Source organism: Exophiala bonariae (assembly GCF_035927105.1).
Source record: "Exophiala bonariae strain CCFEE 5792 chromosome Unknown scaffold_1, whole genome shotgun sequence".
NCBI classification, from domain to species: domain Eukaryota; kingdom Fungi; phylum Ascomycota; class Eurotiomycetes; order Chaetothyriales; family Herpotrichiellaceae; genus Exophiala; species Exophiala bonariae.
In genome coordinates, this window is record NW_027042476.1 from 2,997,103 (window position 1) to 3,024,682 (window position 27,580).

General features: G+C 49.5%; 7 protein-coding genes across 7 annotated transcripts; 4 read left to right on the top strand and 3 right to left on the bottom strand.

The window, feature by feature from the left end:
- Positions 1-3,264: 3,264 nt before the first annotated feature.
- LTR84_001046 (uncharacterized protein) lies at positions 3,265-4,624 on the top strand (the record flags this gene model as incomplete). The annotated part of the gene is made up of 2 exons (XM_064844673.1): positions 3,265-4,440; positions 4,496-4,624. 2 exons carry the CDS (start codon positions 3,265-3,267, stop codon positions 4,622-4,624), a joined length of 1,305 nt encoding a protein of 434 aa, XP_064712533.1.
- A 2,166-nt stretch (positions 4,625-6,790) lies between these two features.
- On the top strand, positions 6,791-8,733 carry LTR84_001047 (uncharacterized protein; the record flags this gene model as incomplete). The annotated part of the gene is made up of 2 exons (XM_064844674.1): positions 6,791-7,314; positions 7,371-8,733. 2 exons carry the CDS (start codon positions 6,791-6,793, stop codon positions 8,731-8,733), a joined length of 1,887 nt encoding a protein of 628 aa, XP_064712534.1.
- Positions 8,734-10,441: 1,708 nt separating this feature from the next.
- LTR84_001048 (uncharacterized protein) lies at positions 10,442-12,123 on the top strand (the record flags this gene model as incomplete). The annotated part of the gene is made up of 3 exons (XM_064844675.1): positions 10,442-10,751; positions 10,829-11,230; positions 11,303-12,123. 3 exons carry the CDS (start codon positions 10,442-10,444, stop codon positions 12,121-12,123), a joined length of 1,533 nt encoding a protein of 510 aa, XP_064712535.1.
- A 2,238-nt stretch (positions 12,124-14,361) lies between these two features.
- On the top strand, positions 14,362-15,508 carry LTR84_001049 (uncharacterized protein; the record flags this gene model as incomplete). Its single annotated transcript, XM_064844676.1, has 3 exons — positions 14,362-14,645; positions 14,700-14,891; positions 14,950-15,508. 3 exons carry the CDS (start codon positions 14,362-14,364, stop codon positions 15,506-15,508), a joined length of 1,035 nt encoding a protein of 344 aa, XP_064712536.1.
- A 3,596-nt stretch (positions 15,509-19,104) lies between these two features.
- LTR84_001050 (uncharacterized protein) lies at positions 19,105-22,026 on the bottom strand (the record flags this gene model as incomplete). The annotated part of the gene is made up of 1 exon (XM_064844677.1): positions 19,105-22,026. One exon carries the CDS (start codon positions 22,024-22,026, stop codon positions 19,105-19,107), a length of 2,922 nt encoding a protein of 973 aa, XP_064712537.1.
- Positions 22,027-22,535: 509 nt separating this feature from the next.
- Positions 22,536-22,955, bottom strand: LTR84_001051 (uncharacterized protein; the record flags this gene model as incomplete). Its single annotated transcript, XM_064844678.1, has 1 exon — positions 22,536-22,955. The coding sequence occupies one exon, from the start codon at positions 22,953-22,955 to the stop codon at positions 22,536-22,538; it is 420 nt and encodes a 139-aa protein (XP_064712538.1).
- Positions 22,956-24,406: 1,451 nt separating this feature from the next.
- Positions 24,407-27,568, bottom strand: LTR84_001052 (uncharacterized protein; the record flags this gene model as incomplete). Its single annotated transcript, XM_064844679.1, has 3 exons — positions 24,407-26,248; positions 26,298-26,729; positions 26,780-27,568. 3 exons carry the CDS (start codon positions 27,566-27,568, stop codon positions 24,407-24,409), a joined length of 3,063 nt encoding a protein of 1,020 aa, XP_064712539.1.
- Positions 27,569-27,580: the final 12 nt, after the last annotated feature.

Consider the following 27,580-nt stretch of genomic DNA (forward strand, 5'->3'; position numbering starts at 1 on the left):
AAAGGCGTGAGGACGCTAAAGGACTCTGTGGACCTCGAAAATGGCGGAAAGCAAGGTTCCAGGTAGAAGACTAGCCTACACCGATAGAGCTTGGACCACATTACATTTTGGACGAGCATTGACCTTTGTGTTGGATGCGAAACACATTTGCGTGTGATGGAGGATTATGAGTATCGAGAAAATGAAGTTTGATGTTTGATGAGAGCAAGGGATAGTGATCTTGTCCGTTGTGCCCGCGCTTTCCAACACTTTGCTGTTACAGAATCCATCTGGGAGAGCAGGAACCACCCAGCAGAAGCAATCACTCGCTGGTAATAACTCATAAGCATTCCTGTGGTGTTGGCCACTATAGGACTAGGATCCAGTACCATCCTGTTCCTGTTGTAAAATGTTTGTTAGACTGATTATCAAATGCTTCGCTGTAGTCAAATATCGGATCTTCAGATGTCTGGAGACTGGAGAAGATCCGGTGATCTGCCCACCAGCAAAGAACTGGGGTTGAATCTTGCTGGTGCGTTTGGTGCGTCCGCTACGGCGACTCCGTGAGTAAGTGTGAGGTTTTAGTCCGATCAAGGTGTGATCTTGACTCTTGACCATTGCGAACAGGGGGGTGGGTACGCTCGAGCACGGAGTAGTTGGAAGCGAACAGCAACACGCTGGTCTTGTCACCATGTCGATGTCTACAGCCCAAATGTTCTCTTGCTACGACGAGTAGTGGGTTCTTATTTACGTCTTGGCTCGCATGTCTTCAAGTTGTTGAAGCTCGAGCCCAGATGGGATTAGACTTACCGAGTCCCAAGTGTCCAAGTGCAACTGGACGAGCAATCCACAAGCAGCTAATAACACGGGAGACAGGGTTCTTCTGACAGTAAGAGAATAACAGACAAGAGACCTCGACAGCATACTCGGTAGGGAAGCAGTAGAAACTGTCCAGGGCTCACTCGTGTTGGGAAAGTGACAAGGGGTCCTACCAAGTACCAAGGAAGTAAGTTAAGCATCTCAGATTTGGGCTTCAGGCGTGGGTGCCAGGGCTAAGGGGCCACTAATGTAGCCTAGAAACTAGCTTACAGTGAGTGGTGCCAGTGGGGCATGGCCAGGTTTGAGATTCCAATAATCATGACGAGATTTGAGGGGAGGTAATGATATCTGTTTCTGAGCGCAAGATGATCCGCTGCCTGAGGGGTTCTTGTGGTTCTCGGGTTCAGTTTTATTAAAGGCGGCAAGAATTGAGCCAGAAAAGGGTAAAAGGTATTTGTTCAGATATGGACTGGAGTCTGGCAGTGGTACATACGCATACCGGGACCAGAAATGCTTCAATCGCTACACTGCACCTGTTGCCCGCAGCTGACACCCCCAATGTCGGGTCACCTGTCTCTCTCCCTAGGCAAGTACTGATTCACATGGACTTGCACTCTCTACAGATTAAAGTCTCTGATACATCCTCTTGCTCTTGGTGGCTGAGGTGCCGTAAATAAGCTTGACAACAGGGTTGAGCAATGAGCATGAGCATGAGCATCCCATCATCCCCCCTCGTCTCCACGTTCTGTTCCCTGACTTCGGTAAGCAAAAGACACCATCATCACTAGTGGCAGATTTAGTCTTTGCTGGGTTCAGCATGTTTGAGTCTTAACGCATGTCGCGACTCCCAAGGAGACAATTCGTTCCGGATAGCGGGGACTGAGGAGAGCGCTTGCATGGCCGGCTCCCTTGCTCTGTGCCGTACCAGTCCTCCCGTACTGGTAGCCTGTAGGAACTGTAACTTGTAAGCTCGGGAGTTTTTCACCAACATTTTATTCAGCAGTCCGAGTCGACTTCAGCCGGCATGGTCCAGTGACCGCCGTGACCATGACCGTGTCCATCCCCCGACCAGTGACCACTTTTTTCTCATCACCCTGCGACCATACTCCTTTCAGTAAGGTCGTGCTTCAACATCTAATTTCTCTGCCATCCCGTTTCGGCATCAGACTCTCAGACTCTCCCATCTGCCCAGCTGCCCAGCTACCCAGCTGCTGTTTGGTCCAGACTCGGTTGACTGTCTGCAAGTCCGTCCGGATACCTCGTACACCTCCTGGCCATGTCTTTTGTCCCGTCGAACCTGAGTTCGGTTGGGGCCATGGTCGAATCCGACCCTCTCAAAACCACCCATCCCTGCTCTGTTGTAGGTCTCTCCCACGTCCAATAAATCCAGAGCCCAACTCCTGGGTCAACCAAACCACTGCATGAGATGCCCTCCTTGCCAGTCAGCCCTCGCCTTTTCAGGCCCTGGTCATCCGTCACATCGAGGTGGGAGACTTTCAATCCAACTTGCCTTTTTCACCCCCTGCTTTTCTCGTGTCCGTTTTGATCCAAGAATCCACACACCACTGTCTCCCGTACCCATGTCTCCATCAACCCCCCAAGCTTCAAGCCCAGCTATCGCCGCCATGCCTCAATCATCCTAGCCATTCTAGTCTCCGCTGTCCATTTTTGACAAACTCTCCTCTTTTTTAGGCGAAGCTGGCGAAAGGCCGAGTCCAGCCAACCGGACGCCAGCTGCCCGCTAAGAACGCCATGTGCTGCCCCGACCAAAAGGATCGTGGCCTGCCATTCCTTCATTCTTTTTGAATTCATGCCCTCTTTGACAGCCTCATTGCCCATCAAGACTTCTCAAGACTTCTCCAGACATATCAACACTCGAGCTGCTGTCTTTCTTGCACGTCACTTGTCTTGCGCATTGACTCTCCGAATTCAAGTTCCTCTCGAGAAAGATAGCCTGTGCGGATCATCTATCCAGATCTCATAACAAGCCTAATCGACCCAGAGCCCCACGTCCATCTGATAGGGCTCGGAGCACTTTTGCAGAAACAGCCCAAAATCCAAGGCGCCGCCTCTCAAGCCAAATCCTTCACCACCGCCCATCTACTCCACAAGTATCGTCGTCCTCGACACTTGGTTGATAACCGAGTTGAGCAGGCGTGAATACTACACTACGTAGTCGTTGACTATTACATTTCTTCGACACGCGCCATATCAAGTCCGGGATCGATTGTCACTTTTGTCACAACCTGATCAGTGTCGCCATCGGAAGGGACCATACGCAGGCCCTGGCAATCACGATCACAGCAACCTCATTTCCATCACCAAGCTACAACTGCTCCGTTGGGTCCTGCTATTCGACTCTTGAATCGGCAACGTTCGATCGAAATCTTCCAATAGCTTATCCTAGCAATTGTGCTTCTACCCACCTCAAGCGTCAATCTGGCGTCCGTTGCAGTACCTCTTCCAATGGGGTCGTCCCTGGATGCCCTTCATGCTCCTTCCAGCTTGACACAGCGCCGACAAGCAGCCTCAAACCTGCCAGTATTTGAGCTACCCCCTCCAAATCTCCAGTTCAATCAGGTATCAAGCCAAAGGATTCCTCCTCTGGTTGGAATAAATACATCCCACCCTCCTGCTTCAAGCCTCGGCCAACTTTTAACTCCGCCATCAAATTCGGCTTCAGAGGGAAGTGGCTCCTCGTCCACTCTGCCGACAGGGACCACCCCCAACGGGATTGGACCTGTTCTACCGTATACACCCACCTTCTTCAATACTGGGACTACACCAACTGGATACCACACAGGCTATACGCCTCAACCATGGCAACATGGAAATTTCCCTACGCGATCCATGTTCTCACCGATGCCCGGACCGCTGATGAGAAATAATACCAACTCGCCAACCGCCGGTGAAGGTTCCGCTCTACCCCCTCCACCTTATGAGATACATTCAGGGCACACATACCACGGGTCGCATCTGGGCCTCACGTCTCCCATCAGTGCGACAAATCCCCATTCCGGGTCCTCAAGTTTCACTCCCTCGACTCACGCGAATGGTGTGCGTCCGCAGAGCCAGCACTCTCCCATCACGCCTGGAGACGGCACTTCTAAGCCGCAGAGCCACCCATCTCTCTATACGAGCCTCTCCAGCTCTGCACAGCATCCATCACTGTACTCGTATTCTGCCCCGACTCCGGTTTCCCAAAGTCCACACCCACAGTCTCTTTCCGCGCCTCGAATTTCCCCCGTTCTTCACCACGGGGCTGTTCCTCACCACCCTTCACAATCACCATTCATGCGACCACCACCGCCATCATATTCGTTACCCGCTATGCCAGGGCCAATAATGTCAAATGTCCACAGTCCTGGTGCACAGATGGCGATGGTGGGAAATATGAACAGTGCAATGCTTCCAATGTCATACAACAGTGGCTATCAAGCCAATCCACCAATGTATGGGCAACCGAGGACAAGTACACCTCAACAACCACCAACTCATGATCGACCATTCAAGTGTGATCAATGCCCACAAAGTTTCAACCGTAACCATGATTTGAAGCGCCACAAGAGGATTCATTTGGCTGTCAAGCCCTTCCCTTGCAATCACTGCGATAAGAGCTTCTCTCGCAAGGACGCGCTCAAGGTGAGTTTTGTTTTTTTAATTTTCCCTATCTTTCTTGCACTAATACGATTTTCAGAGACATATCTTGGTCAAAGGTTGCGGTAGTGGACATCCGGTGGACGCGAGTGGGCGTGATGATGGAATCAAGTCTGATTCAGCCAGTGAGGGCGTGAGCGAGAGTCCAGCAGCTGCAATGGCTGCATAATTTCGGCGGCTCTCTTCTCGTCCTCGCATTGTACAATACTTTCCTTTTGTTCAAAGTTTTGAGCAAGTTCCTATCGAGTTATGATTTTTTAATGGTTGGCAGAATATTAGCGATGGGCGGACACAGGCTGACAATATTGATGGTTTGCCATTTGACGAAGCGGGAATTTCCCCATATCAGTTTTGTTACTATACCCAGGGAAAAGGACAGCATACCAGGGACATTGAGACCAGAAGTTTAGGCGATTATATGTGCGGAAGAAGCAATGGCGACCAGTGGCCATTATGTTATGAGCCCATCTTTGCGCGACAGGGGAGGTCGCGAACTATAGCAGTCTACGTAATGAATTGCTTTTGATCGCCCCATTTGGGCATAATTACACCCCCACTGAAGGCACTTTCTTGACGATTTCCAGTGATCAATGCTCTCAGAGTTGAGACAGTGCAGGTGGTCACTTTGTGGTTGTGGCCGAATCCAGAGGTAAAGTACTGAGCAGCCAGTCGGCAGCGTGTAATGCAAAACCCTGCAACCATGTGATGTGGCTTTTAGGTGGCGCAATGATGCTCAAGCCTCGCCTGCGGAAGGCGCCGTGAGAGGCACGGACCAACCTGTTTTCAAGAGGCGCCGGAAAAGCTAGAGTTTCTCGCCTATTTTCTCAGGCTTTTCAAGGATAAACCAACCAACCCAGGGATCCCTGTATGGATGCACGGATTTCTGTACGACGAGCAAGCACAATCCTCATTCGTCTCCAAAGTTCCAACTTCGAACTGGCATTTCCAACCAGGGCCGGACGTTTTCTCAAGTCTGGAGGAATTCCTCAGCAGCTACTCCCGCCTGTTAAAGTCAATATGTTTTCCTTGGGAAACTTTGCCGAGCTTACCTCAGCAATTAGCAAAAATTGCTGATGGGCACTTGCCTCCAGATCAAAATACCAGCCTACGAGTACTTGAAACAATAAATCAACTTGAACCTGCAAGAGACACATTGGCTCTATTAAGCGACTCCGACGTCCACATTCAGTTAACACAGTCACTCACAGGGTCTTCACGAGCTCTCCTTCGAGTCATGATGTGGAGCAATGTCGAGAGATCAACGGAGCTCGTGCTCCACCCCCCACTACTCGTACACGTCGTGGTACTACTTCCTCAACGGTTTTCCCCAAAAGGACCAGCTGCAGTCTGCAACGAGACTAGTCCCTGATTTCAGAGGCACCAAGTTAAATCGTATCTGCATGATATGTGCTACAAGCAGGAAAAACTCGTTCCAGTTAACAGCTGTCTCGGAGGACGAATGACGGATACCCACCTCGCATAGAAGTCGTCAAGATCGCGAGGCAAAGTTTATTACCTCGACGATCGACGCTACTTTGTCGAAACTCCACCACGCTGCACCGATCGATCCCTCTAATCGTCAATATCAAGATCGAGCTTTCCCAATCTGACTTCCTGCATCTATCCGGTCTATCTCTTGACAGGACGAGGTACATCAGTAACACTTGCATGCCACGTTGTTCACATCAAGCCACCAGAGTAAGTCCGCCCACGCTTCCGAGCAACCCATCAGCGGTTTTTCTCGAGCCGTTTCTTGCTCACGGATCCAGATGGGGTGCCCGAAACTTGGGTACGATGAAGTAAGCCCCACCACATCGATCTGTTCAAAGTTGTCCCCTGATATCTGGTGATCTCATTTCGTGGATCTACCCAAGCTTAAATATCCCTGACCTCATCAACAGCTTCCCATGCTTGTTTCTTGCCTCCGACCATGCTCATTGGGTCCCTTTGTTTCATTCACAGTTTTTCGGGTTACCAGCTTCCGCCGCTTCTGGGTTTGCTTGCATGATTGTGCCTGTCATACGAGCCCTGTTGAGTTACCAGTAGATGTGACGAGATAAACCAAAGCAGCGATTCCCGACAGAGTTTGAAATCTCTTAGAATCACTTTCACCACTGGTTATCTAAGACAGATCCGCTGTTCTGAAGTCTTGCAGTTCGTTCTCGTTCTCTGCTCTCCTTCCTTCCAATAATAAACAAAACTACTGCTTATATTTGCACGAATCGACATATCCCTTCCTAACATTGAAACGCTCATACCCCTTACTGAAAAGTACCAAGTCAAGTCCATGGTCGATTCTAGAGCCTGCTTTGAAAAGTAAAACGACCGTGTGGCAATGACTCTTCAGAAGGTTCTCATATACGTCCTACGTCGCGACTTACGGTTGTCTGACAACCCAGTTTTTTATGAGATTCACAAACTATCCCAGCAATCCCAGAAGCCTTTCACACATGTCCTGCCTTTGTATGTCTTCTCTGCCCAACAGATTGAGGTCAGTGGGTTCCTCAAGGACCCTTCTTCTCGCTCCCCATATCCCGAAGCACGATCGGAGGTGGGCAAATTCTGGAGATGTGGACCTCATCGTGCAAAGTTCCTGGCCGAATCTGTGTGGGATTTGAAGTCTCAGCTCAGGGACATAGGCAGTAATCTCGAAATTCGTGTTGGATTACTGGGAAAAGTCGTTGCCGACCTGGTGTCTCAGATCAAGCAACAAAATGACAAGATCTCGGTCTCAGCTGTCTGGATGACTGAGGAGGAAGGGGTGGAAGAGAAACGAGAAGAGAGAGACGTCCGTCGAGCTGCAGAGGGTGCTGGTATTGATTTTCGATTATGGATAGACGAGAAATACTTCATCGATGAGTATGATTTTGGCGTCTCAATCCACATTGAACCAGGGACTAACAGGACGTAACTAGCCGCGATCTGCCCTTCGACAGACCTTCAGATCTGCCAGATGTCTTCACGAGCTACCGAAAATCCGTCGAGCCACTGAGGGAAGCTCCTCGAAAAGCTGTTCCACGAACTCCATCCTTACCACCAGTTCCTTCCAATCTGACGATCCAAAGTGGTATCTTTTCCGTCCCAGAAACGTACGATGAGCTGGAGGCATTTCTCATGAAACCATTGAAAGCGAATCCTCCCCTCCCCGACTCTCCATCATTTCCACCCGGTGTCAAATCGGCTCATCCGTTCAAGGGTGGTGCAACGGACGGGTTGAAGAGAGTCCAATCACTAATAGCCAGTGGTGCTATGACGCATTACAAGGACACCCGAAATGGTCTACTAGGAACCGACTTCTCCACCAAGCTGTCTGCATGGCTTGCTCTTGGATGTATCACGGCCCGCCAAGTCCACTTTCAACTATTGGATTTTGAGGATGGGCGAGATTCCCAATACAAGGGAGTGGCTGGTTATGCTAAAGGTGAGAACAAAGGGACCGCTGCTGTGCGGTTTGAGCTTCTATGGCGAGATTATATGAGATTATGTACACGGAAGTTTGGCCCTCGATTATTCCGACTGGAGGGCTTTCGAAATGACACTTCATATCCGTGGAAGAGTCCCGGTTCCAAAGGCAGCGGTCCAGAGGTGGAAGAAATGCTCCAGCGATTCCTTCATGGCACCACAGGCACTGCGTTGATCGATGCCAGTCAACGAGAACTCTTTTTGACGGGTTACACGAGCAATCGAGCACGACAAAATGTTGCCAGCTACTTGGCCAAGCATCTCGGCATCAACTGGAAGTTGGGAGCAGAATGGTACGAATGCATGCTGACAGACTACGACGTCAGTTCGAATTGGGGTAATTGGCAATATGTGGCGGGAGTGGGCAATGATCCCCGAGGCGAGGCTCGAGTGTTCAATCCCATCAAACAAAGCTTTGACTATGATCCGCACGGCGAATATTGCCGTGCATGGGTTTCCGAGCTCCAGAATCTCGACGAGCCACAGGAGATATTCCAGGCGTGGAAGGTGCCCATCGAGAGGAGAGCTGAGCTCGGATTGGAGGGCCTGGCCATGGTTGAGCGACCTCTCAAAAGGATTGATTTCAGGGTCGGTGGAAAAGGGAGAGGCGGAGGAGGCGGTGGTGGTGGTGGCAGGTATGGGGGAAGCAGTAAAGGCAAAGCCAACGGGGGAGGGGAGGGTGGAAAGGGACGAGGCTTCGGCGTGAGAGGCAGTTATCGTGGACGGGGCAAGAGTGAGCGGGGACGAGGAGGTCATGGTCGGCAAGGGTTCATGGATAAGGCTGTCAATGGCAATGGCACCGGGGTAGAAGTATAGGAGCTGTCTGTCTGTCTGTCTGGTCGAGCCATCATGCCTGTGGGGGGAATCGAGATACCTACTACATCAATTATTGTAGTTGCTGCTTCGTGATCACGATGACTGTGCATTACCTCCCTCAGCATAAAATAGTTATGCCTCCATGGGTAAGTAGGTGCTCATACTAGTCATTTTCACTTCCCCGTATCTACTTCCGGGGCAATCTATTCCCACCTAAAGCTTACATCTGACGATCATCGACATGGAAGACACATACACACAAACACACACGGGCGGAGGCATCAATCTAGCCACCGGCGCCGGGACAACCATCGGAGACGTTCCAGTTGGGCACCACTCCACTGGCAAGCGTTGCGAGTCTCGCGAAATCTACCTAGGTAGTTAACAGTGTACTCGGGGCTTTTCTGACGCGAGATCGGGAGATAGTAACTGCCTGAACCACTCACTACCTTCTCGTGGATGGACATTGCGATTGAGGATTGATGGATTGCGAGAGGCCGGACATGGCTTTGCTGTCTCCTTCTCTTTTGGAAAAACCCCGGCATTTGGTGGATCGAATAATCATTGTTTCATATCTGTGAGCATTGGTTTAAACCCGTTCGATCATTCACGGACAGCCAGCAGGCCACTTTGGGTGCTGACTACGATCTGTGATGGAGACAGGAAGTCCACGGTTTCAATCATCAAGCTCAACGGCCGGACGGTCTTCACGAGTCCGGGAAGCCCGAAATGCCCAGGAGTAACCATCCTCTTTAGTTAGTTGGGTTAATTTAGGTGGTCCAGCCTGAACTCTGATGAAGATCTACCCTGGGAGCCGGATACTTCTGGCCCTTCTAGGCATCAACTTCAGACCTTAAATTTACGAGCCTCCAGCCGAAGTGTTTACTGTAGTGGGTAGGCCTTTAATTCAAGTTAGAAGTGGTGCAAGCTCGCATCTTGTCTCTTTCGCCATTACAGCCACGACGCACGCTTCATTCGTAATTCGTATCCTCAGAGTGGGTGTTGGGGTCTCTCAGCTTTGGAGCCTTGGACAAGCGACCCTCGGATTGCGATGTCGCAAATCACAGCGCACGTCTGGACACCCACGTTGTTTTTGGTTGCGAAGGTCGCGTTCAACTTCGTGGTCGGCACTGATGCGGGCGTCCACTCTAGATCAGATAGGTATCAACTCTCCGCGCGCCGACTCCACCCTCGGCCGATGGGTCTTGTCAACGTCAAAATTGGACGAGGTACCTCGTACTCTGTGAGTTTGTTACTTGTAATATGTAGCACTTTGCCCCTCGAGGGGGCTGACCTACGAGTTAACCTAAACTCCGCAATAATGTAATGCTGAACCGTTGCTTTCTCCACCCACCACGACTCACCATGTGCCCCATGCTTTCTCTCGCTAGCAGTAATACGACGTGGTCAGCATTCCTAATTCCTGAATCCTCGATGCCTAGGCAATTCGGATTCATTTATGCTCCCATCCAATCCATTCATTCTTCGATAAATACAAGCATCCCCCTGGAAAATTTGTCCTTTTGCTTGTGAGATTCTTTGCGGAGCTGCTGAACTCAGTGAACACGCATTGTTCCTCGCCATGAAATACTGAGGACTCTGACTACCACTACTGTCATCAGTCGGTCCCAGCTCAGGGCCGCTCGTCTCGAAGTTTGTTCCACATATAAATACATATTTTGCCTCGCCTCACCTCATTGCAACCATCATGGCGGCCTTGTCGGTCCCTTCACCATCACTACCACTCACGCTTCTCGCCCTAGTTATTGTTTTCTCCTGCTACCGAATATTCTTCGAACTCACCACGGGAGCAAGACGACGGCAGATCATTCGAGAAAATGGCTGCCAACCACCGTATTATTACCCCCACAAGGGAATCATGGGGAAATTGTACGGCTTGGATGTGATTCGGGAGATGGTCAAAGCCGGCAAGGAAGGGAGGATGAACGAATCTAATCGGTTGCGAAACTGGTCGAAAGGACACAAGACGCTGCATTTCAGTGTCGCCCGGAGGCATAGTGAGTAGCTTTCACGTTGCTCTTCTACCATGGACCATATGTTGGGGTGATGATCAAATTGACTAATTGCTTGACAGTCATCTCAACCATCGAGCCCGAGAACGTCAAGACAATCCTAGCGACCAAGTTTCAAGACTTCTCGCTCGGAAAAGGAAGACAAGAAATCATGGGACCCATCTTCGGCCACGGCATCTTCACCCAGGACGGCAAAGGGTGGGAGCGATCTCGAGCCCTGGTCCGCCCCAACTTTGTCCGGCAACAGGTGGCGGATCTCGACATGTTCGAATCACACGTCGGCCATCTGATAGACTCGATTCCACGAGATGGCTCAGCGGTGGACCTGCAGGATCTGTTTTTCGGCTTGACCATGGATTCGGCCACGGAATTTCTCTTTGGAACTTCCACCAATACCCTCGCTCCAGGTCTGGAGACCAAGTCTGCGAATGACTTTGTCAAGGCTTTTGTGTACATGGGTGAATGTAGGTGTCCCTATCGTGATGGGTGGAACCTTGATCACTACTGTGGATTTGCTAACTTTGATGCTCTTCTAGCTGTCGGAACCTCTTTCCGCAACGGAGGACTGGACAAATGGATTCCGAATCCCACATGGCACAAAATGGTCAAGAAGGTTCACGGATTCGCGGACGAGGTGATTCAGAAGGCCATCGAAGAAGTCGACTCTGGCAAAGTCTCGGACAACAAACGCTATGTTTTCCTGTACACGCTACTTGAACAGACCCGTGACCCCTACACGCTACGCTCGGAACTGCTCAACATCCTCCTGGCCGGCCGTGACACCACCGCAGGGCTCCTCACCAACACGTGGCATGTCCTGTCCAAGCGACCCGACATCTGGAGCAAACTGGTGGCCGAAGTCAACGGCCTGGGAGGGTCGCGCCCCGACTACAACTCGATCAAAGACATGAAATACCTGAAGTGGGTGCTCAACGAATCTCTGCGCCTGATGCCCGTGGTGCCAGGCAACAGCCGAGAAGCGATCCGCGACACGGTGCTCCCGCTGGGCGGCGGGCCCGACGGCAAGGCACCGGTGTTCGTCCCCAAGGGCTGGACGGTGGGATACTCGCCGTGGTCGATGCACCGACGAGAAGACTTCTACGGCGCCGACGCCCTCGAGTTCCGGCCCGAGCGCTGGGAACATCTCCGGCCCGGCTGGGAGTATCTGCCCTTCAACGGCGGGCCGAGAATCTGTGTCGGCCAACAGTATGCCCTCATGGAGGCCAGTTATGCCACCATTCGTCTGATCCAGACGTTCCCGAGGTTGGAGAGTCGTGATGAACGGGAGTGGCGAGAGTGGCTTACCATTACGCTTGCCAGTGGCGTGGGCTGCAAGGTGGCGTTGTTTGAGAAGTGATTACTCACTCACGTTGGTCAAGAGATGGATTCTTTCTTTTTTCTTTCATGAAGATTATGAAATTGCACTTGTCTTTGGAAGATGTATTACTGCTTGGCGGCGAAAATTCGAGTGTTTCTATGATGCCATGCATAATGTACTGTCATGGCTATCACGCAGGTAGTCTTCAGCTGGAGTACAGGCATGGGGAATGCCAATTACCAAGTCCCCCTCTCATCCATTGTCCATTGTCATAAGGCGTCTGCGACTCACATGTGATCAAATCCGAATGATGATCATCCTTGCAGACAAGGCGTTCTTTGAACCTTTTGCTCAACACACTCGGATTCGCAGCTAAAAGCGTTGCCTAGGTTGGGATCTCGTGAATCCCACGTATCCGGTCGTATCTGTTGTGCACATGGTTCTTATTTTCAGAGAGCACTCTTGTGACCTGGACTCTATCGGGAGAATCAACCGAGATACCAGGATTATGGTTGATTCAACGTTGATCGTACCATGTCTGTGCGGCATCTAGATGGTTTGCTGGTGGACTGGGATTCTAAGAATGACGACATTGTCCGAGTTCTGGGAGGCTGACTTGCAGCTTCAAGTTGGGCTTGGGCCTCGGTACCATCTTTTACCACGACAGCCGCTCAGTCTGCCTCGCACCGTTGCAACTCGTATTGCTATTATTGCTACGCTGCCTCTCTCCATCTCTGGTCACTCGTTCGCAGTATGGATCTTCACCAAGAAAGCTCTTGTTGCTTGGATTCCGCAAATTCAGGTAGCCAAAACTGCTGATGGCTTTCTTCATTCGTACACTACCAATTTCTTATGATGATCATCTACTCGATCAAGATGCAATCCATCTTGTTCTAGATCACCATCGAGTCTCTCTCAATCCCTTTGGGTATCAAAATACTTCTAACAAAATTTAGGGGTGCGACCGTTAAAACTCTACTTCTCTCGTGTCTGCTTTACCACTCCACCGGCATTTGAAGCCTCTGGCAGACCCCTGCAAAGGACGGGACGCCTTGCACATCACTTGCTCATGATTCGTTGCTCCGCTTCCAAACGGCATCACGGAGCAGGCCTCATCCACTTGGCTTTCAATAACAGGCTCCTCAAGGCACTCCACCGCTAAGACGGACCTGAACAGCGGGTTCAACCCAAGAATATGGCGAGACGAGGTCATCCTTAACTAGCGATGCAAGTAACTAGTTTGATCAGCGTTCCAAAACCTGGAGTTGACTCCTCAAGACTTACAACTCATCCTGCTCTGCTACACCAGTCCACTCTTTGGCGTGGCCATCTCTCGATTGAATCTTGTCGTCGTCCACCACTCGCCCTCAAAATCAATGTAGGACACTTGCTCAACGCTCACACCGTACTATTTGTCCCTCATCTGTCCTCCCACCACGTCTCACATCGCCCGCGTCAGCTTGCAACCACACATTCGTTTTATTGAACCATCTCCACTCGTCCTGACCGACAACAACGACAAAGGGTTTCACGAACCCTCCGAGTCCAGGCCAGTCCAAACCGACTCAAACCGCACCCATCAGAAAAGGAAGCCAACATCCTATTTCATCCTTTCCCGTGCCATATCACACTGCGCGTTCGTCGTTTTCGCTCTCTTCCGGCGCTCCACCAAATCCCAGTCCCACTGACCAATGCGCATCCCGACATGATCAATATCTCAATTCTCCCATTACTCACAAATGACTTCTCGAATATATTTGTTGCAGCGCAGTGATACTGGTGCTGTTGGCGCGAAAGATGGTAGTTGGCGGGAAAATGCGTCCGACGAGGACTTGATTCTCGAGTCATGGAGCCAGGGATTTGTAAGTCATGTCTTTTCGCATCGGCGTGACGACTTTTAGATCGCATTTCTGTCCTATCATCGATATCAAGCTTGGGTTGTTGGTGTTGCTTCTGTATCGCCTTGGAGCGCATGCAATGGCTCAGACATGCCGACCCTGCATTTTCATATCTCTGACTAACGTTTCGAAATCTTCAGATGGTCGGCGCTCTGATTATAATGGCATGTATCACTGTTGCAAACATGAGAAGAGGTGTACTCCTCCACAAACTCATTCTTGTCGAGGTAAGATCTTGTCCCGAACCAAGCCGTAGGCCATACCGTCTTCCAGGCTAACTTATCCACTCAGCAACTTGCAGCATTATCGCACGGTTCGTCTGTGACTATTCACTCTGAGATGCCAATGGTACTGATTCCAACCAGGGACTTTCTGCTTCATGTCTTTCAACGGCTATGGATGGTACCTGTCCGCCACGGCTGCCCTGCTATATTGCTCGTGGATCGTGCACAATGTCGTCGCATGGATGAAGATCCGCCCGTTTTTCACCGACGCAAGGTCCATGTTCAAACCAGAGACCGGTCTGTGGGTCAAACGAATATACCTCGTGACCCTCGCTTGTACCGCACCGCCCATCATCCTGCAAATCTACGACAACTTCCGGTTCTTCAACAATATCAATGACTTCTACAGACATGTCCGGCCCTACGAGCCTTTGTTCAGGTAAGCATTTGCCCAATAATACTGGTTGGTGAGTTTTGCTCATGCCCCTGATAGAGATCCTTGGTGGGTATTCACATGTGTGACTTTATTTCACGTCATTCGGAAATGTTACGGAACGGGCGTCTTCGAATTGATCAAGCGATCTCCTCGCTTCGGCATTCTCCTCGTCGCCATCTGTCTATCCCTGATCTTTACGGGCCTGGACATTGTCGCGAGCATCCATAATTTCATCGGCTCCACTGACGGGTACATTGTTCCTTGCCACTCCAGACAAACATATAATCCGCTGACCCTCATATTGCAGAATCAACCCGTGGTGGAAGCTGTCACTCGTGTTCAAATGCCTGACCGACACGATCATGCTGGATGACTTCAAGACAGAGCTGAAACGTCTCGGCATCAAAAGACTGCAACAAGACGAACTGCGCCGCAAGAGTCTCGCACTGGTCCTGGACGACAACATGAAAGACGACGACGACGCCAATCACCAACTAGAGTTCTCCGACGCCCTCAACGTCAACCCGGCCCGCTTCCACACCCTCGAGAGCACCGACACGAGTTCGACGAGCCGAAGCCCCCGCGGCCGACTGAGGCAGGAATCCGTCAACGAATCGCGGACCGAACTGAGAAACTACGCCGACCACTCTGCGGGGAAGAAGAAAATCTCGCGACTCCCCGGCCTCAAAGACTTCAAGTTCGACTTCAAGAGCCGTGGCGCCAAGAATAAGGCCAAAGCCGATGACGAAGAGAAACAACGGCCACAGACTGGTCCTGACGACGATACTCAACCTCCGCCGGCCGCGCCGGATCGGCTGTCACAGATGCGCAAGAGTCTCGGTGTCATTGATTATCATCCGAGATGATGAAGACGAGTTTCTCGAGTTTTATGTCGCCAGGTTCCACCACTTGTGCAAAAGGGGGGAAATATGGAAAAAGCGAATGGGAAGGGTGGGGTGTTAATGTCTCTTGATGTCTAACGAAGGTCACGGCTTGTATCAACAGAAGGGTTTCATGTCATATGCAGCGTGGATCGGATATGCTGGCTTGCTTGCTTTCTCATCATGTACCAGAGCAAAGGGATCTCAGAAGTCTAGCCTGGCGCATACAGGATTTGGGATGCTCCCACTACAGGGGAATTTCAAAGCATATATCCGTTTTTGTTGTTGTTGCTTGAGAGTGTTGCATTCTTGGGAGATTGGAGGCGTGCGATTTATTTTCGCCATGGTAAGCAGGCCATAAAACGTGTGCTTCAAGCCGGGCCATTATTGGGCTGGAAAGGCGCTATCCATGTCAAAGCCCAGCAGGTTTCCAATAATTGCATCAAAATGCGAAGAATATCCGATCCTGACTCACCCTTTCCTCTGGCTCTCTGACTCTGCCGTGTAGCTTTGAAGGTTTCCATCCAAGATACGCAATATTACCAGTGAGTGCAAGCATCGGGCAGTCCTCACCTTTTTCCGTGCTGGGCTTGTGCGCAGTTTATAGCAGTGGCTCCGACAATGAGTAACCAGTGCACGTTCCACTGGACCAAGGGAACCGATTCCTGGATCCCAAACCCTCCCACAGACCTGCGGCAACGTCAAAATAAATCAATGGCTCTCTCTGCCAGAGCTTCTGAGACCGTCTGCTAAGTAGACAGCATCATGGGTTCTTCTGAAATTGCATCGGCAGAAAATCATATCATCCTTGGGCGGACAACAAATCCCGTCGTTTCTTCCAGTCTCATAGGACTTCATTCTCTGGCATATTTGGCCACCGTCTCAGATTGGAAGATCACACGAGGTCCGGGGTGGAAGAATTGCAGCCGCAGACCAGGAAGTTACAGGCCTGTGGAAACGGTAGGTGAACGTCGGATCCTCGACATCAGACACTCTTTTGCACTTTCAATCCAGCTCTTCCTGCAAGCTCGTCTCTAGCCACCGAGACCTGCTCGCCGTACCGCATGACCAACGCTGTTGCAAGGCGAAAGGAGATGAGAACGGTGGCGGTTTTTGAACATTCTCACACTCTTGAGGCCCAAATATAACACGTCGAGACAAGCACAGCACCAGATCGCCTGGCAGCCTTTGCAGCTTCCAGCATTGATGGAAATGACAGAAGCCAGCGACATCCATGTCTGCGTGACTTCACACCGGCACTGAAATCTGTGGCTCAAAGACTCAGAGACTTGAGATTTCCTGTGCCTATTCTGATCCCGTGCATGCGGAAGATGCCCCTGATCTGATATGTGTCTGGTCATATCAAATCTCATCGCCCTTTCGCATCCACCAAATGATGATGTTCCAGCCAAACCCATATGCAATGACCCCCTGACTGCCCGCCCGCAAGTGATGGTATCCATAACCTACATCTCTTCCCCATGTCTGCCGATCTTGCTGATGCGGATCAAGTAATTCCAGCCTGCCTTTCGTCCGAACGGCATGGCTCTTGCTCAAAAGTGAGATATCTTACCCATAACGTTGTCACCCCCGCAAGCCAAGTCATCTTTGCATGTCTGAGGCTAGAGTATCTGAAGTCCGATCCGCAGTCCGTTCATATTTACAGGGTGTCCTTGAAGTCACCACACAACTTTTGCTCACAAGAGGGCCAGTCGATGGGTTGGGTCGATGAGTCAATCAGGCAGTTGTAGCTCTTCCCCACCATTGTCCAAACTCAATCGTATTGTAATGTGTCAATTTCTCCCCACCTGTCCCCCAGACTTCAATGCACAGTTGGTAGGCCGGTGCCAGCTACAACAGGCAATTGAATTCTCCGCGCAGGAGTTACAGGAGAGATGATATGTTTGCGGTTTAGCCGTTCTATCACTTCGCCGCAAGGCAATTCCGCTCTTTCAGATTCCTGTGTCACTCTCTTTCCCTTGCCTCGTTCTCGATGTTCCTCCTCTTCGTTTTGCAACATGTGTGTTTCGGAGCGGCTGTGCTAAGGTGAGATGGACGGTCCATGTGTGTCTGAGATAGCTTGGAAACTAGAGAGCTGAATGAGGATCAGGATCTGGAACTTCTTCTCGTCAGCCAAAGATCAACAACGCCTCAGGACCGGGAGGAAGGCCCGCGTGCCTCTTTTCTGGCGGGTCGATGGTTTTTCAGGAGGATTGTCAAAGGGGGAGGGCAATTGGGAAACTCAACATTTTCACTCCGACTGATGGCAAGGTCATTGGCTTACGCATCATTGGGAGAATTGCACCTTGCCCATGTGATGAGGCTTTCCCATCTTGCGCTGGCCCTTTTTCAGGCTGATGCCAATACGTTTCACTTCCGTGTCTTTGACGTGATTTTGTCAGCCAGCAGCGTTCAACTTCAACGTTGATGCGTTCTTCTGGTCTGTAAATCGTAGTCAGTGTCTTCCTTACCCCCCTTCCCACACCCAAGTAGAGCAGAAAGGAGGAGTGATCCGATCCGATCCCGCCTCGTGAGGACACGATCAACTCACCGCAAAGTTTCTGCGTCCCTCACCATGAGGCCTTGCTCCTCGAGTTTTTACCTTCCAACCTTCCAACGAGGATGTTGAATCTTGAATTGGGCGCATCACTGAACAGAAGAGGCAGTGGAATGAACCCTTACCTATGTGGAATTTATCATTACTGAGTCCGTTCAAATCCGAAACTCTTGTTGGTAGATCTGTGATGTGACAGCCACTTCATCAATGAAGCGCAGACTCGCCCTTGCTCTGGAAGGAAGTCTCAAGGTCGAATTGGAGATCGGTTTTCTGTGTCTCTGCTCCAAATGAATCTCAGTCGTTAGCCAGTACTCATCATTGTCAATTTCATTGAGTACTTACATTGGGGACATTGCGTACCGTCGCTTTTGCCTGCGCAATTCTGGCTCTGAAGTTCAGTCCTTCTTAGATACGATCCTGCTTGCGGTCAGTCGATGCGTCAACTCAGGCTGGATGTTTGCGAGTTGCGTAGTCCAAAGTTCGCAAAGATCAAGATACACACAGTACACGAGTTCACAATGTTCTACCAGGAAAAGATCCGAGATTGATTGAATGCATTTGCATTTGAATAAGCTAAACTAAGAGAATAATGACCATTCAGTCGGACTTGTGCAAAAGGCACCTGCCGTAGAATGGTTGACAATGAACTGCATACTCGAGATCACCCAGATTGGCATGAACGAGTGATGCAAGATTCCACTGTACTTTTTTTTTGTGTTTTTTGGTTTTTCTTGGGCAAAGGATTGATGCCGTGAATGAAATGTGACCCATTGAAAAGAGTCTCGTCTTTTGTTTCGGAGCAGAGACTTCAACTGCTCAAGCTCCCTCGTTGGTCTCCAGCTGGATTGGAAGTGTCAAGCACTTGCGGCTAGACGATACCGAGGAATGGGGTGCTGTTAAAAACTCTGAACAGATTGTTGTGAGAGACATCGTTGATCCAGGACCAAGACGCACATTCTCGAGAATTAAAAGATGTATCCGCAATGGAACATGCTGCGCTGTCGGAAGACAAAGGAGACCAGTCTTAGATGTACCACATGCTTGTCATGATTCCACCAGTGTTGAGCATGGGAATCAATGGCTTGGTCTCAGTGTCGCTGGGTTCGGAGCTCTTCTTTTGCTGTCCTTGCTTGAATCCAGGACCACCTTGAGGGCCGGCAGTTGCAGGAATGTCTTCGTGTGCTTTGGCACGGTTGGAAGCAAGATGAGCATAGTAGACTGCAGGATGCAGAGAAACTGAGGTTGTCGATCGCATGTACTGGTAGCAATGCTCATAGAGCATATTCTGAATCTGCTCAGGGCGATGATCGGCTTCATCATAGAGGATGGTGTAGTGAACAGGTCGAGAAGTGCCTTGCAAGGCAATATGAGAGTAGAGATAGAAATCAAACTCGTTAGGCATGGTCACATCTCGCTCAATCAAGCAACCAGGTAAAGGATTGCCCTTCATGTCAGCGGCTTCTTTATCTCCTGGTCGTGGGAATGCTCGAACATGATGACGCTTAGAGGCAATGATGACGGTGATCTTGCCCTCAAATTTCTTGCTGTCACTTAACTCACCGAGCACATTGCGGATCTCAGGAACTTCTTGATTCAGGACATGAGCAAACTGGCCTTCGGAAACGCCATCACGAATGTAGTAGACCTGCTTGGGGAGACCATTGTTGCCGACATATTTAACCCATTCTCTGGCAATTGGGAGGAACATGCTCTTCCAATTGGCTTTGGAGATCATCTCAACGCGATGACCATTGGTTTCACAAGCAGCAGCGTATCGACCACCAAATCGATCAAAAGAGATAGAGATTGCGGCCATGGAAGCCTGTAGACTGCCGGGGGAAGCATGTGAGACGTCCGCGCCGATCACCATGGTTGGGCCTTGGAAACCCTTGAAACCACTGGATTGATGAGGGACAACTTGAGAGGTGGTGCCACCGAGCTTGGCATTAACCTTCATCAAGACATTTGAGTAGTATTGAGGATTGCCCTTAAGGACTTGTTGAATCTGCATGACTTGAGAGACAACACCATAGCGACAGTCACAGGATTTCTTGATGCGTAGATAATGGAATGCCTGCTTATCCTGAACCAAGAAAACCAGTAGTTGAGGGCGCATTCTGAAGTTGTTGCCAGTCTCTGTGAAAAGTTGCTCTACAGCAGCACCAGCGTCTGATGGAAGCATCTTCATGAATGGAGGCTTGGCTGCAACCTTTCCGGAGTGGCCGCGATAAGCTCTGGCAAAGTCGAGTGCGAATTTGTCAATTTGGGCCTTGTCGGGCTTGCTTCTTCCAGGGAAGATGCCAATACCCCAAGAAACTAGTTCTTTAGGGTTGCCAGCCAGGAAGGTCTTCTGCTTTAGGTCCCATCGACCTCGAGTGCCCGGTTGTTCGACCCGATTGCCAAATTTGATTCCAGGTGCAGGCAGAATTCGAGCATTGGTCTTTATTGGTTCACCATTGATCTTGAGACCATAATTGACTAGGAATTGATCTTGTTGCCAGTTGAGCCAGGATTTACCCTCATTGATAGCCTCAAGTCGCTTTGCAGGAGGAGACACGGCAAATTTGATCATGTTGGCAGTCTGAATTTCATTCAACTTGGTGTTGTATCGCTGAGCAGGTTGAACGACGAGAAGCTCCATAGGGTATTTGACTCCTTTCTTTGTCATCTCGATCAAAGGGACATAGGGATTTTGGAGTGCTTTATTGTACTTGCGCTTGAAGTACTGAGTAACAGACAGCATCTCTCCAGTGGGTTGTTTGGTCTTAGGGTCCTTCCATTCGAGCTTCTCCTCATTGGCATTGTTGGTAGAGATGCGAAAAATCTTCCACTCTTTATTGGGAAAAGGGTTGCCGGGATAGCTTGCTTTGACAATCATACCTTTGATCTTGGATTGAAGAGCTCTATGGGTAGGATTGGCCTCGCGACTTCCATTCTCCCCATAAGGTCGTAGTTGATGAGCAATATCTTGGCTATCACGAAATCCGCTGGCGACGATAGCACCGATCAAAGTATTCTCTTTCCAGAAACATGAGTTGGCAACATCGAGGTTGACAACCATCTTCGTTCCTTCAGCAAGTCTCATGGATTGGTAGATTCCACGCCACACTTCAACGCCATTGCCGAGATCTGCACGATCTGCTTTCTTCTTGAAGAGAGAACGCTTGATGGTGATGTAGTTGGGGTCTCGAGAAGGGCCTTCCCGAAGAAGGTGATCTAAGAAGCCGATGGCTTCGAGGATAGTGACATCCATCTGAATTCGACCTTCGAGGTATTGCTGAATGAGGCCGACATCAAGAACACGGGTTTTTGTGATGTGAAGTCTGAACTTGTTGCTATCACGGCCAGGTCGACCATCCTCCTGGTCAAGATCGACAATCAAGCGAATCTCGCCATGATCCTTTGATGACCATGCAAGACGATTTCCATCAAAGATCATTTGCACACCAGTGGCTTCTTTGCGAGCATTGGAGTTCCAGACTTTGCTCTGGACAATACGCTTCTCTGAGCCGCTCCCAATGACAACATCATACTGATAGATCTTTGCAGTAGGATATTGATTGACTTTGTATGCATTGAGGCTGACTTGGACTGCTTTACCAGTATTGTTGAAACCAGGTCTCTTTGTGAACTCGGTAGGAAGCTTGTACTGGTCATAGTCAGAGGTGCCTGGGGCAGAGATGTTGCGAATGTATGGAATGTGGATTATGGACTTGGGAGGAGAATTGGATGTTGTTTGAGGGGTAGATTGTTCTGCGGTGCGAGGAGGGGATTGGGGAGCAGATGTGGAGGGGGTTTGATTGCCAGAGGGAGTTCGAGTAGGAGGTTGAGAAGCAAGTCCAGAAGGACTGCGAGTAGGAGATGCAGGAAGACTAGCTCCAGAAGAAGTGCGAGCCTGAGATGTGGGAGGACCAGCTCCAGAGGGAGTGCGAGAATGAGATGACATATTGTGAAGATGCTTTGAAAGGATGCTTTGAGAAAGATGGGGCAGAGATAGGATTTGCTGTGTATGAGAGAGATGGACAGACAAGAGAAAGTTTGGAGGAAAAGGCCAGCTTATATAGCCATGAGAAAGAGCTAGTGGGATTATGTGCTGTGAAGGCTCAATGCATCTATTGAAGCGTAGTGATACATTGAAACAGTGCAGGAACACAAACAGTGCAGAACAGACTGTACAAACAGTGCAGTGTTGAATCAAACAATGTGGGTCAACAGCACTGCGAATGGAAGTGGGTGACATGATTGCGTGGACTGGGACAAAGCTGTGAAGCAATCGACAATGGTGAAAGAAATCCAGGCTTGCGCAAGGTGAAGAAGAAGCGGGGAATGGTGAAGCGGACCAAAAAGAGAAAAGGTCTCAACAGGATGCGGACAAGTGTGAAGGCAACCCAGGCTTGTAAAACAGCAAGTGGCACGATGAATAGGAAATTCAATGGGTGCTGGCGCTTAGGGAGTTTATGACTGAGGCAAGGCAGAGAAGGGAATGCTGGATTGTTGCAGACTGGAAATTGTACTCACCAGATTGTCAACTGCGTAGGAACTTGCAGGCAGGTCCACATTTCGAACAGCATCGGTGGGTCGGCGTGGATTCTCCAGTGCAGGATCAACCAAAAAAGGAGCAGGTTGATTCGATTGATTAGGAGGAGAAAGAGGGCCGGTTGACGAAACATTGGGCGACCCTCTGCCAGATCCGACCGAAGGTGTAGAAGCATGACCAGCTCCGGAGCCAGTGTTTGATGCACTACCTCTGGAAGCAGGACCATCGAAACCACCAGGGAATTGTCGACCGGTACCGCGGCGAGATGAAGACTCAGAAGATCCTTCATTGCCACCACCGGCACGTCCAACACCACGACGTCTGGCTGCACCAGACATGACGGCGAGGAGTGATCAAGCCTGTAGATGAGTTTGTCAGTGAGAGTCAATTGATGAGAGATTGGCAAACATGCAGTTGTTTGCAGAATGACTGCCACGGAGCGAGTGTTACAGGAAATCTTGAGATGGGTAAGATGCTGAGAATGAAATGGGAAGAAGAGATGCCGGCTGGAACAATCTTGGGAGCAGAGGAAGAGAGGGTCTGTGTTGAGATTACAACGGGAAGAAGGTGTTGACTGCAGTCAATTGGGAGGAAGTTGCTCTTGTGGTATAGTGGAAGTGAAAGGCGCGTGGTTGCCTGCGGGGAGACGCGTCTTTTGTTTTGGGGCTGCGAGAGAAGCGCCGACCAGGTGACAAAACAACAGGCAAGTGAGTTACAATTGAGAAGGAAAGCAGTGGATATGAGATTGAGAGAAGAACTAGGAGGAGCAGAATTCCGTGAAAAGGATGATTTCGTACCTTGATGAAGTTGTTGTTTGTGGATAATGAGAACCAGCCTTGCTGGTGGAGTTGATGAGAGGGTGGTGCCGAACTTGGGTCAAGAGGACTCAATAACGGTGGAAGATGGAGAGATCAACAAAAGAAAGAAGGGTTGCTCTCTAGAGAAGAGAAAGGTCAGTGTTGTTGGAGTTTGACGATGTATAAGTGGGAAGGAGGAAGAGGGAGGGAGGAGGTGGTATAAATACCCTTGGTACTGTTGCACATGCTCGTCGCCATTAACACATGCTCAGAGTTCACATTGGCGACGTGGTCAAGTGAGATAACGAACCCTTCTTTGTTAGAGCAAGGGTTCACTTGAGGGTGGTGGATGGATGTGTGCTTGAGATAGAGAGATAGAGAGAGAGAGAGAGAATTGAATGAGGTGAGAGGAAGGTTTAAAGTGGGTGGGCAGTGAGGTTGCCTAAGAAATCTACTGCAGGGGTCCGGTGGTTACACAAAGAGACTTGGCCTGAGAGTTGCTCTACTCGTCGTCCACTAAAGAACTCCTGTAGCCTTGAGGCGGAACAGCACTTGCAGTAGGTGGTGCGCATATCCCTGCTGCACACATTTTTCCGACCTTTTGGCTTGAATTTACGGATACAGCGGTGCGTGGCAGTCCTAGGTAGGTACATACGTCTACACCGTGTTTGTCAATCATTTGAAAGCCTACACAGCCTCATATCACAAATCATGAGACTTCTTGCTCTTCAGTCAAAGAATTCAAAGAAATTGGTCTTAGACTCTTCCAATATTATCTATGGATGTTCCAGACCAGCTTAAGGTATGCTTGCAGCCTTGCTCAAGAGACTGTTTCCACCACCCCCGATGAAGTCTGAAGATGGCCCAATTGAAAAGCTTTTGCTCATAGTTTACACGCTCAAAATGCCGCCAGCCTTGCTACCCATCATGCTACTGTCCCAAAACCTGAATTACGCGAAGCGAAAAGGAGCTGGACGCGTGTTAGCTGTGTTTCAAGCCGTAGGTCTTGACCATGACTTACCACCTCCATACTGAGGTTGTGTACCAGGAGGGACCGCAAAGCCTCCTGGTGGAACAGGTGGTTGTTGATGCTGTGGGTATGATTGCCATCCTGCAGCTTGAGGTGGTTGTTGTGCAGAAGGAAAATGTTGACCAGCAATGCCGGATGGTGGAGGTAGATGCACATCACGAATCATCTCGACTACTGTTGTCGGGTCAAACTTGACATCAACGTAGAGAGCGGCTTTAGGAAGAATGCTCAAGATGTATGCGATCTGTGGCGGAAGTGGAGGCGGGACAGCAAAGGAGGCCATGCTTGGAGGAGGAGGAGGAGGATTAGTCTGTCTTTGCTGTTGTTGAGCTTGTTGATTCATTCGACGTCCAGCTGCTCCCTTCAGAGGAGACTCGCCTCTTGCAAGCTTCCGTGGACCAACATCCTCAAAATCATCTGGGAAGGGTCGTTTAGGAGAATTTGTTGCGATGGAGTCGATCACTTTCTGAATTGGTGAATTGAAAGCCTCTTGTACTTCCACAGAAGGAAGGACTGAATCGGGAACTTGGATCTGTTGTGGTGATATCACTGGGTGCGCACGTGTGGCATCAAATGTTGGAGTACTATAGCGGCTGGTGAACAGTTGAAGTGTTGGGTCTTCAGGAAAGTGTTTCTTCATCCTGGCCTCCAAACTCTGAACTTGAGCCAACTCGCCGTATTTGGATTCATAATCATGAAGATAAGCAAAGAGTGGTTTCGCTGTGTTGGTGTTTCCACCCTCTTCATTTGTGAGAAGTCTCTTCACGGTGGTCTCGAAGACAGCACGTGCATTCGTCACGTCGTTGATTTCAAACAGATGCTTGATGTATTGAAGTGGAAGATAATCATCCTCGGGAAACAATTTCATGCCACGATCAAGGATCTTGGTACCTGTTGGATCACGATAACAATTCCACTCAATCCGAGCAGATTCGACGTAGAAATCGCTCGTCAACTTGCCACGTTTGCGGGCTTCACCAAAAACAGCTCGGAATCCACTAGGTCCTCGCTCTGTTGGTAGACCTTTGCCTTGTACCCGACGAGTGGCTCGCATCAGAGCAATCCAAACATGTGAAATCATTCGACTAAGAAGGTCAGATTGTGCTTGAGCACCCTTCTTGATGATGTTGATCTGACCATCGAGGGCGGCCTGTTTGCTTGCGACATTTGCTGCATTGAATTCATCTTCTTCAGTACCATTTCCTTCTCCATTTGTGGTCGAGGAAAGTTCGGCTCTCTGGATGTCTTCCTTTTCTCGGATCGATACTTTCTTCACCTGTTCGTAAAGAGCATCCAAAACTCCATCGTATGGTTCTCGAATCTTCTTCATACGATCTTTGGAACCCGGATCACTTCCTTCATCATTCTGGGTGGAGCCTTCAATCCGATCTGCAAGTTTGAAAGCGAGAAGTGGTGATTCTGGGTTTGCTGCAATACCCTGATTCAGAAATTTGGTACCTTCTGCCTCAAGCTCGTTGGCAAAGCAAAAGTCGGCAGCATCATACCACATCTCGGGCCAGAATTGCAAGGCCATCAGTGCCTGCTTGTAAGTGAACAATATTCGTGAACGATAAAGTTTTATGTCTTCATCCTTCAGAACAAGATTGTCGTCTTTCTCCCATTGAATCCACTGATTCCATAAGAAGACTTGATTTAGATAGGCTTGATGACCTTCATAACCCAGTGATGGAGGTAGACGTGGACGAGTGGTTCTTTGGATGTCTTTTGTGAGGTTTTGAAGCTGTGTATAACCAGTTCGTGCTGTCATATATGAGGGTGATTTCTCCTGGAGGTATTTACGACCCTTTTACTCATTAGTGACCCGTGCGCAATATAAGAGGGACTGAACCTACATTGATTTTGCTGAGACCAGTCTCGAAAGAATCATACTCTTTCCATAAGGCAGTGGTGGCGGCTGTGGGTACAGCAATGGCTTTCTGATATGCTTCTCGTAGAGTATCAACTTTTGCGGCATCTTGCCAACCAGAACCACCGACAGTACCAGGACCAGTTTTCAGGAAACTAATGTAATCTTGCCATAAATTTCCCGAATCTTTGTCCATACCGATAGTTTTGAGGGCAAAACTAAATGATTCATTGATGATCTTGTATGATCTTGCCACATCACCGGATTGCATGCTATTGCGGCGACGAATGTAACTGATATATAAGGACCACAATTGAACATCGAGCACTTCAAGAAGAGAACGGCTGAAAAGGGTTTCCATGGCATGCTTTCGATCGTGTTGTTCTTCATATCTCACATAAGCGCACCACTGTTCAGCCTGAAGGAATGGTCAGCTAGGCTCAAAGAAATATAAAAGGAAGAACCTACAGCTAGAGGGAAGACGGAAAGATATTGATCGTAAATTCGACGAACATCATCTTGTTTGTTTCGGTTCTTGAGTTCTTCAATCAATTCAAGATAAGCCGATGTATCACCTCTTGGATCTTCTTTGATTCGATCTTCCAAGATACCAACGATATCATGAGCAAGTCTCGATTTTAAGACAGCTGAATTAACAGAACCGTTCACATTCAAGCGAGGTGGAGAAGGTTGAGCTGAAACATCAAGGGTGGTGGATTGAGCAGGTGTGGTAGTTGCAGCACGTGGTGCAACTACATCATTTCCAATGGGAAGAGCAGAAGAGGAATTATCAGTAGGACTACCAGATGCCTGGACAGGAACAGGAGTGTTTCCATTTTCTTGTTCTGGTGACTGGGAAGTTCTATCAAGGGGTATTGCGGGGGCTGGTGTAGAGAGACCGAAATCTAATCCGATAGATGGATCATAGACATCAAGCTCATCCTTTTCATCCGGGGAACCATTTTCTTCTTCAACAACTTCATCGTCTTCTTCATCATCAACTTCAAAACCTCCGACTATGCGGGGTTGATTTTGGGTAGAAATGGTAGGATTGGGTGTTGTAGTTTGAGAAGAAAACTGGCTGGAAGTCTTGGTAGGAGGTGGATGAAAATGTGATTGTGTTGGAGATTGTATTGTATCAGGTAGATTATTGATTGAATTCAAATCATCAGACGATGATTCCAAACCGTTTGTGTCCTTCGGTATTTGTGCTACCATACCTGACGGTGATTGTAGACCCTGAGTAGGACTCGCCATGGCGAGGTCAAT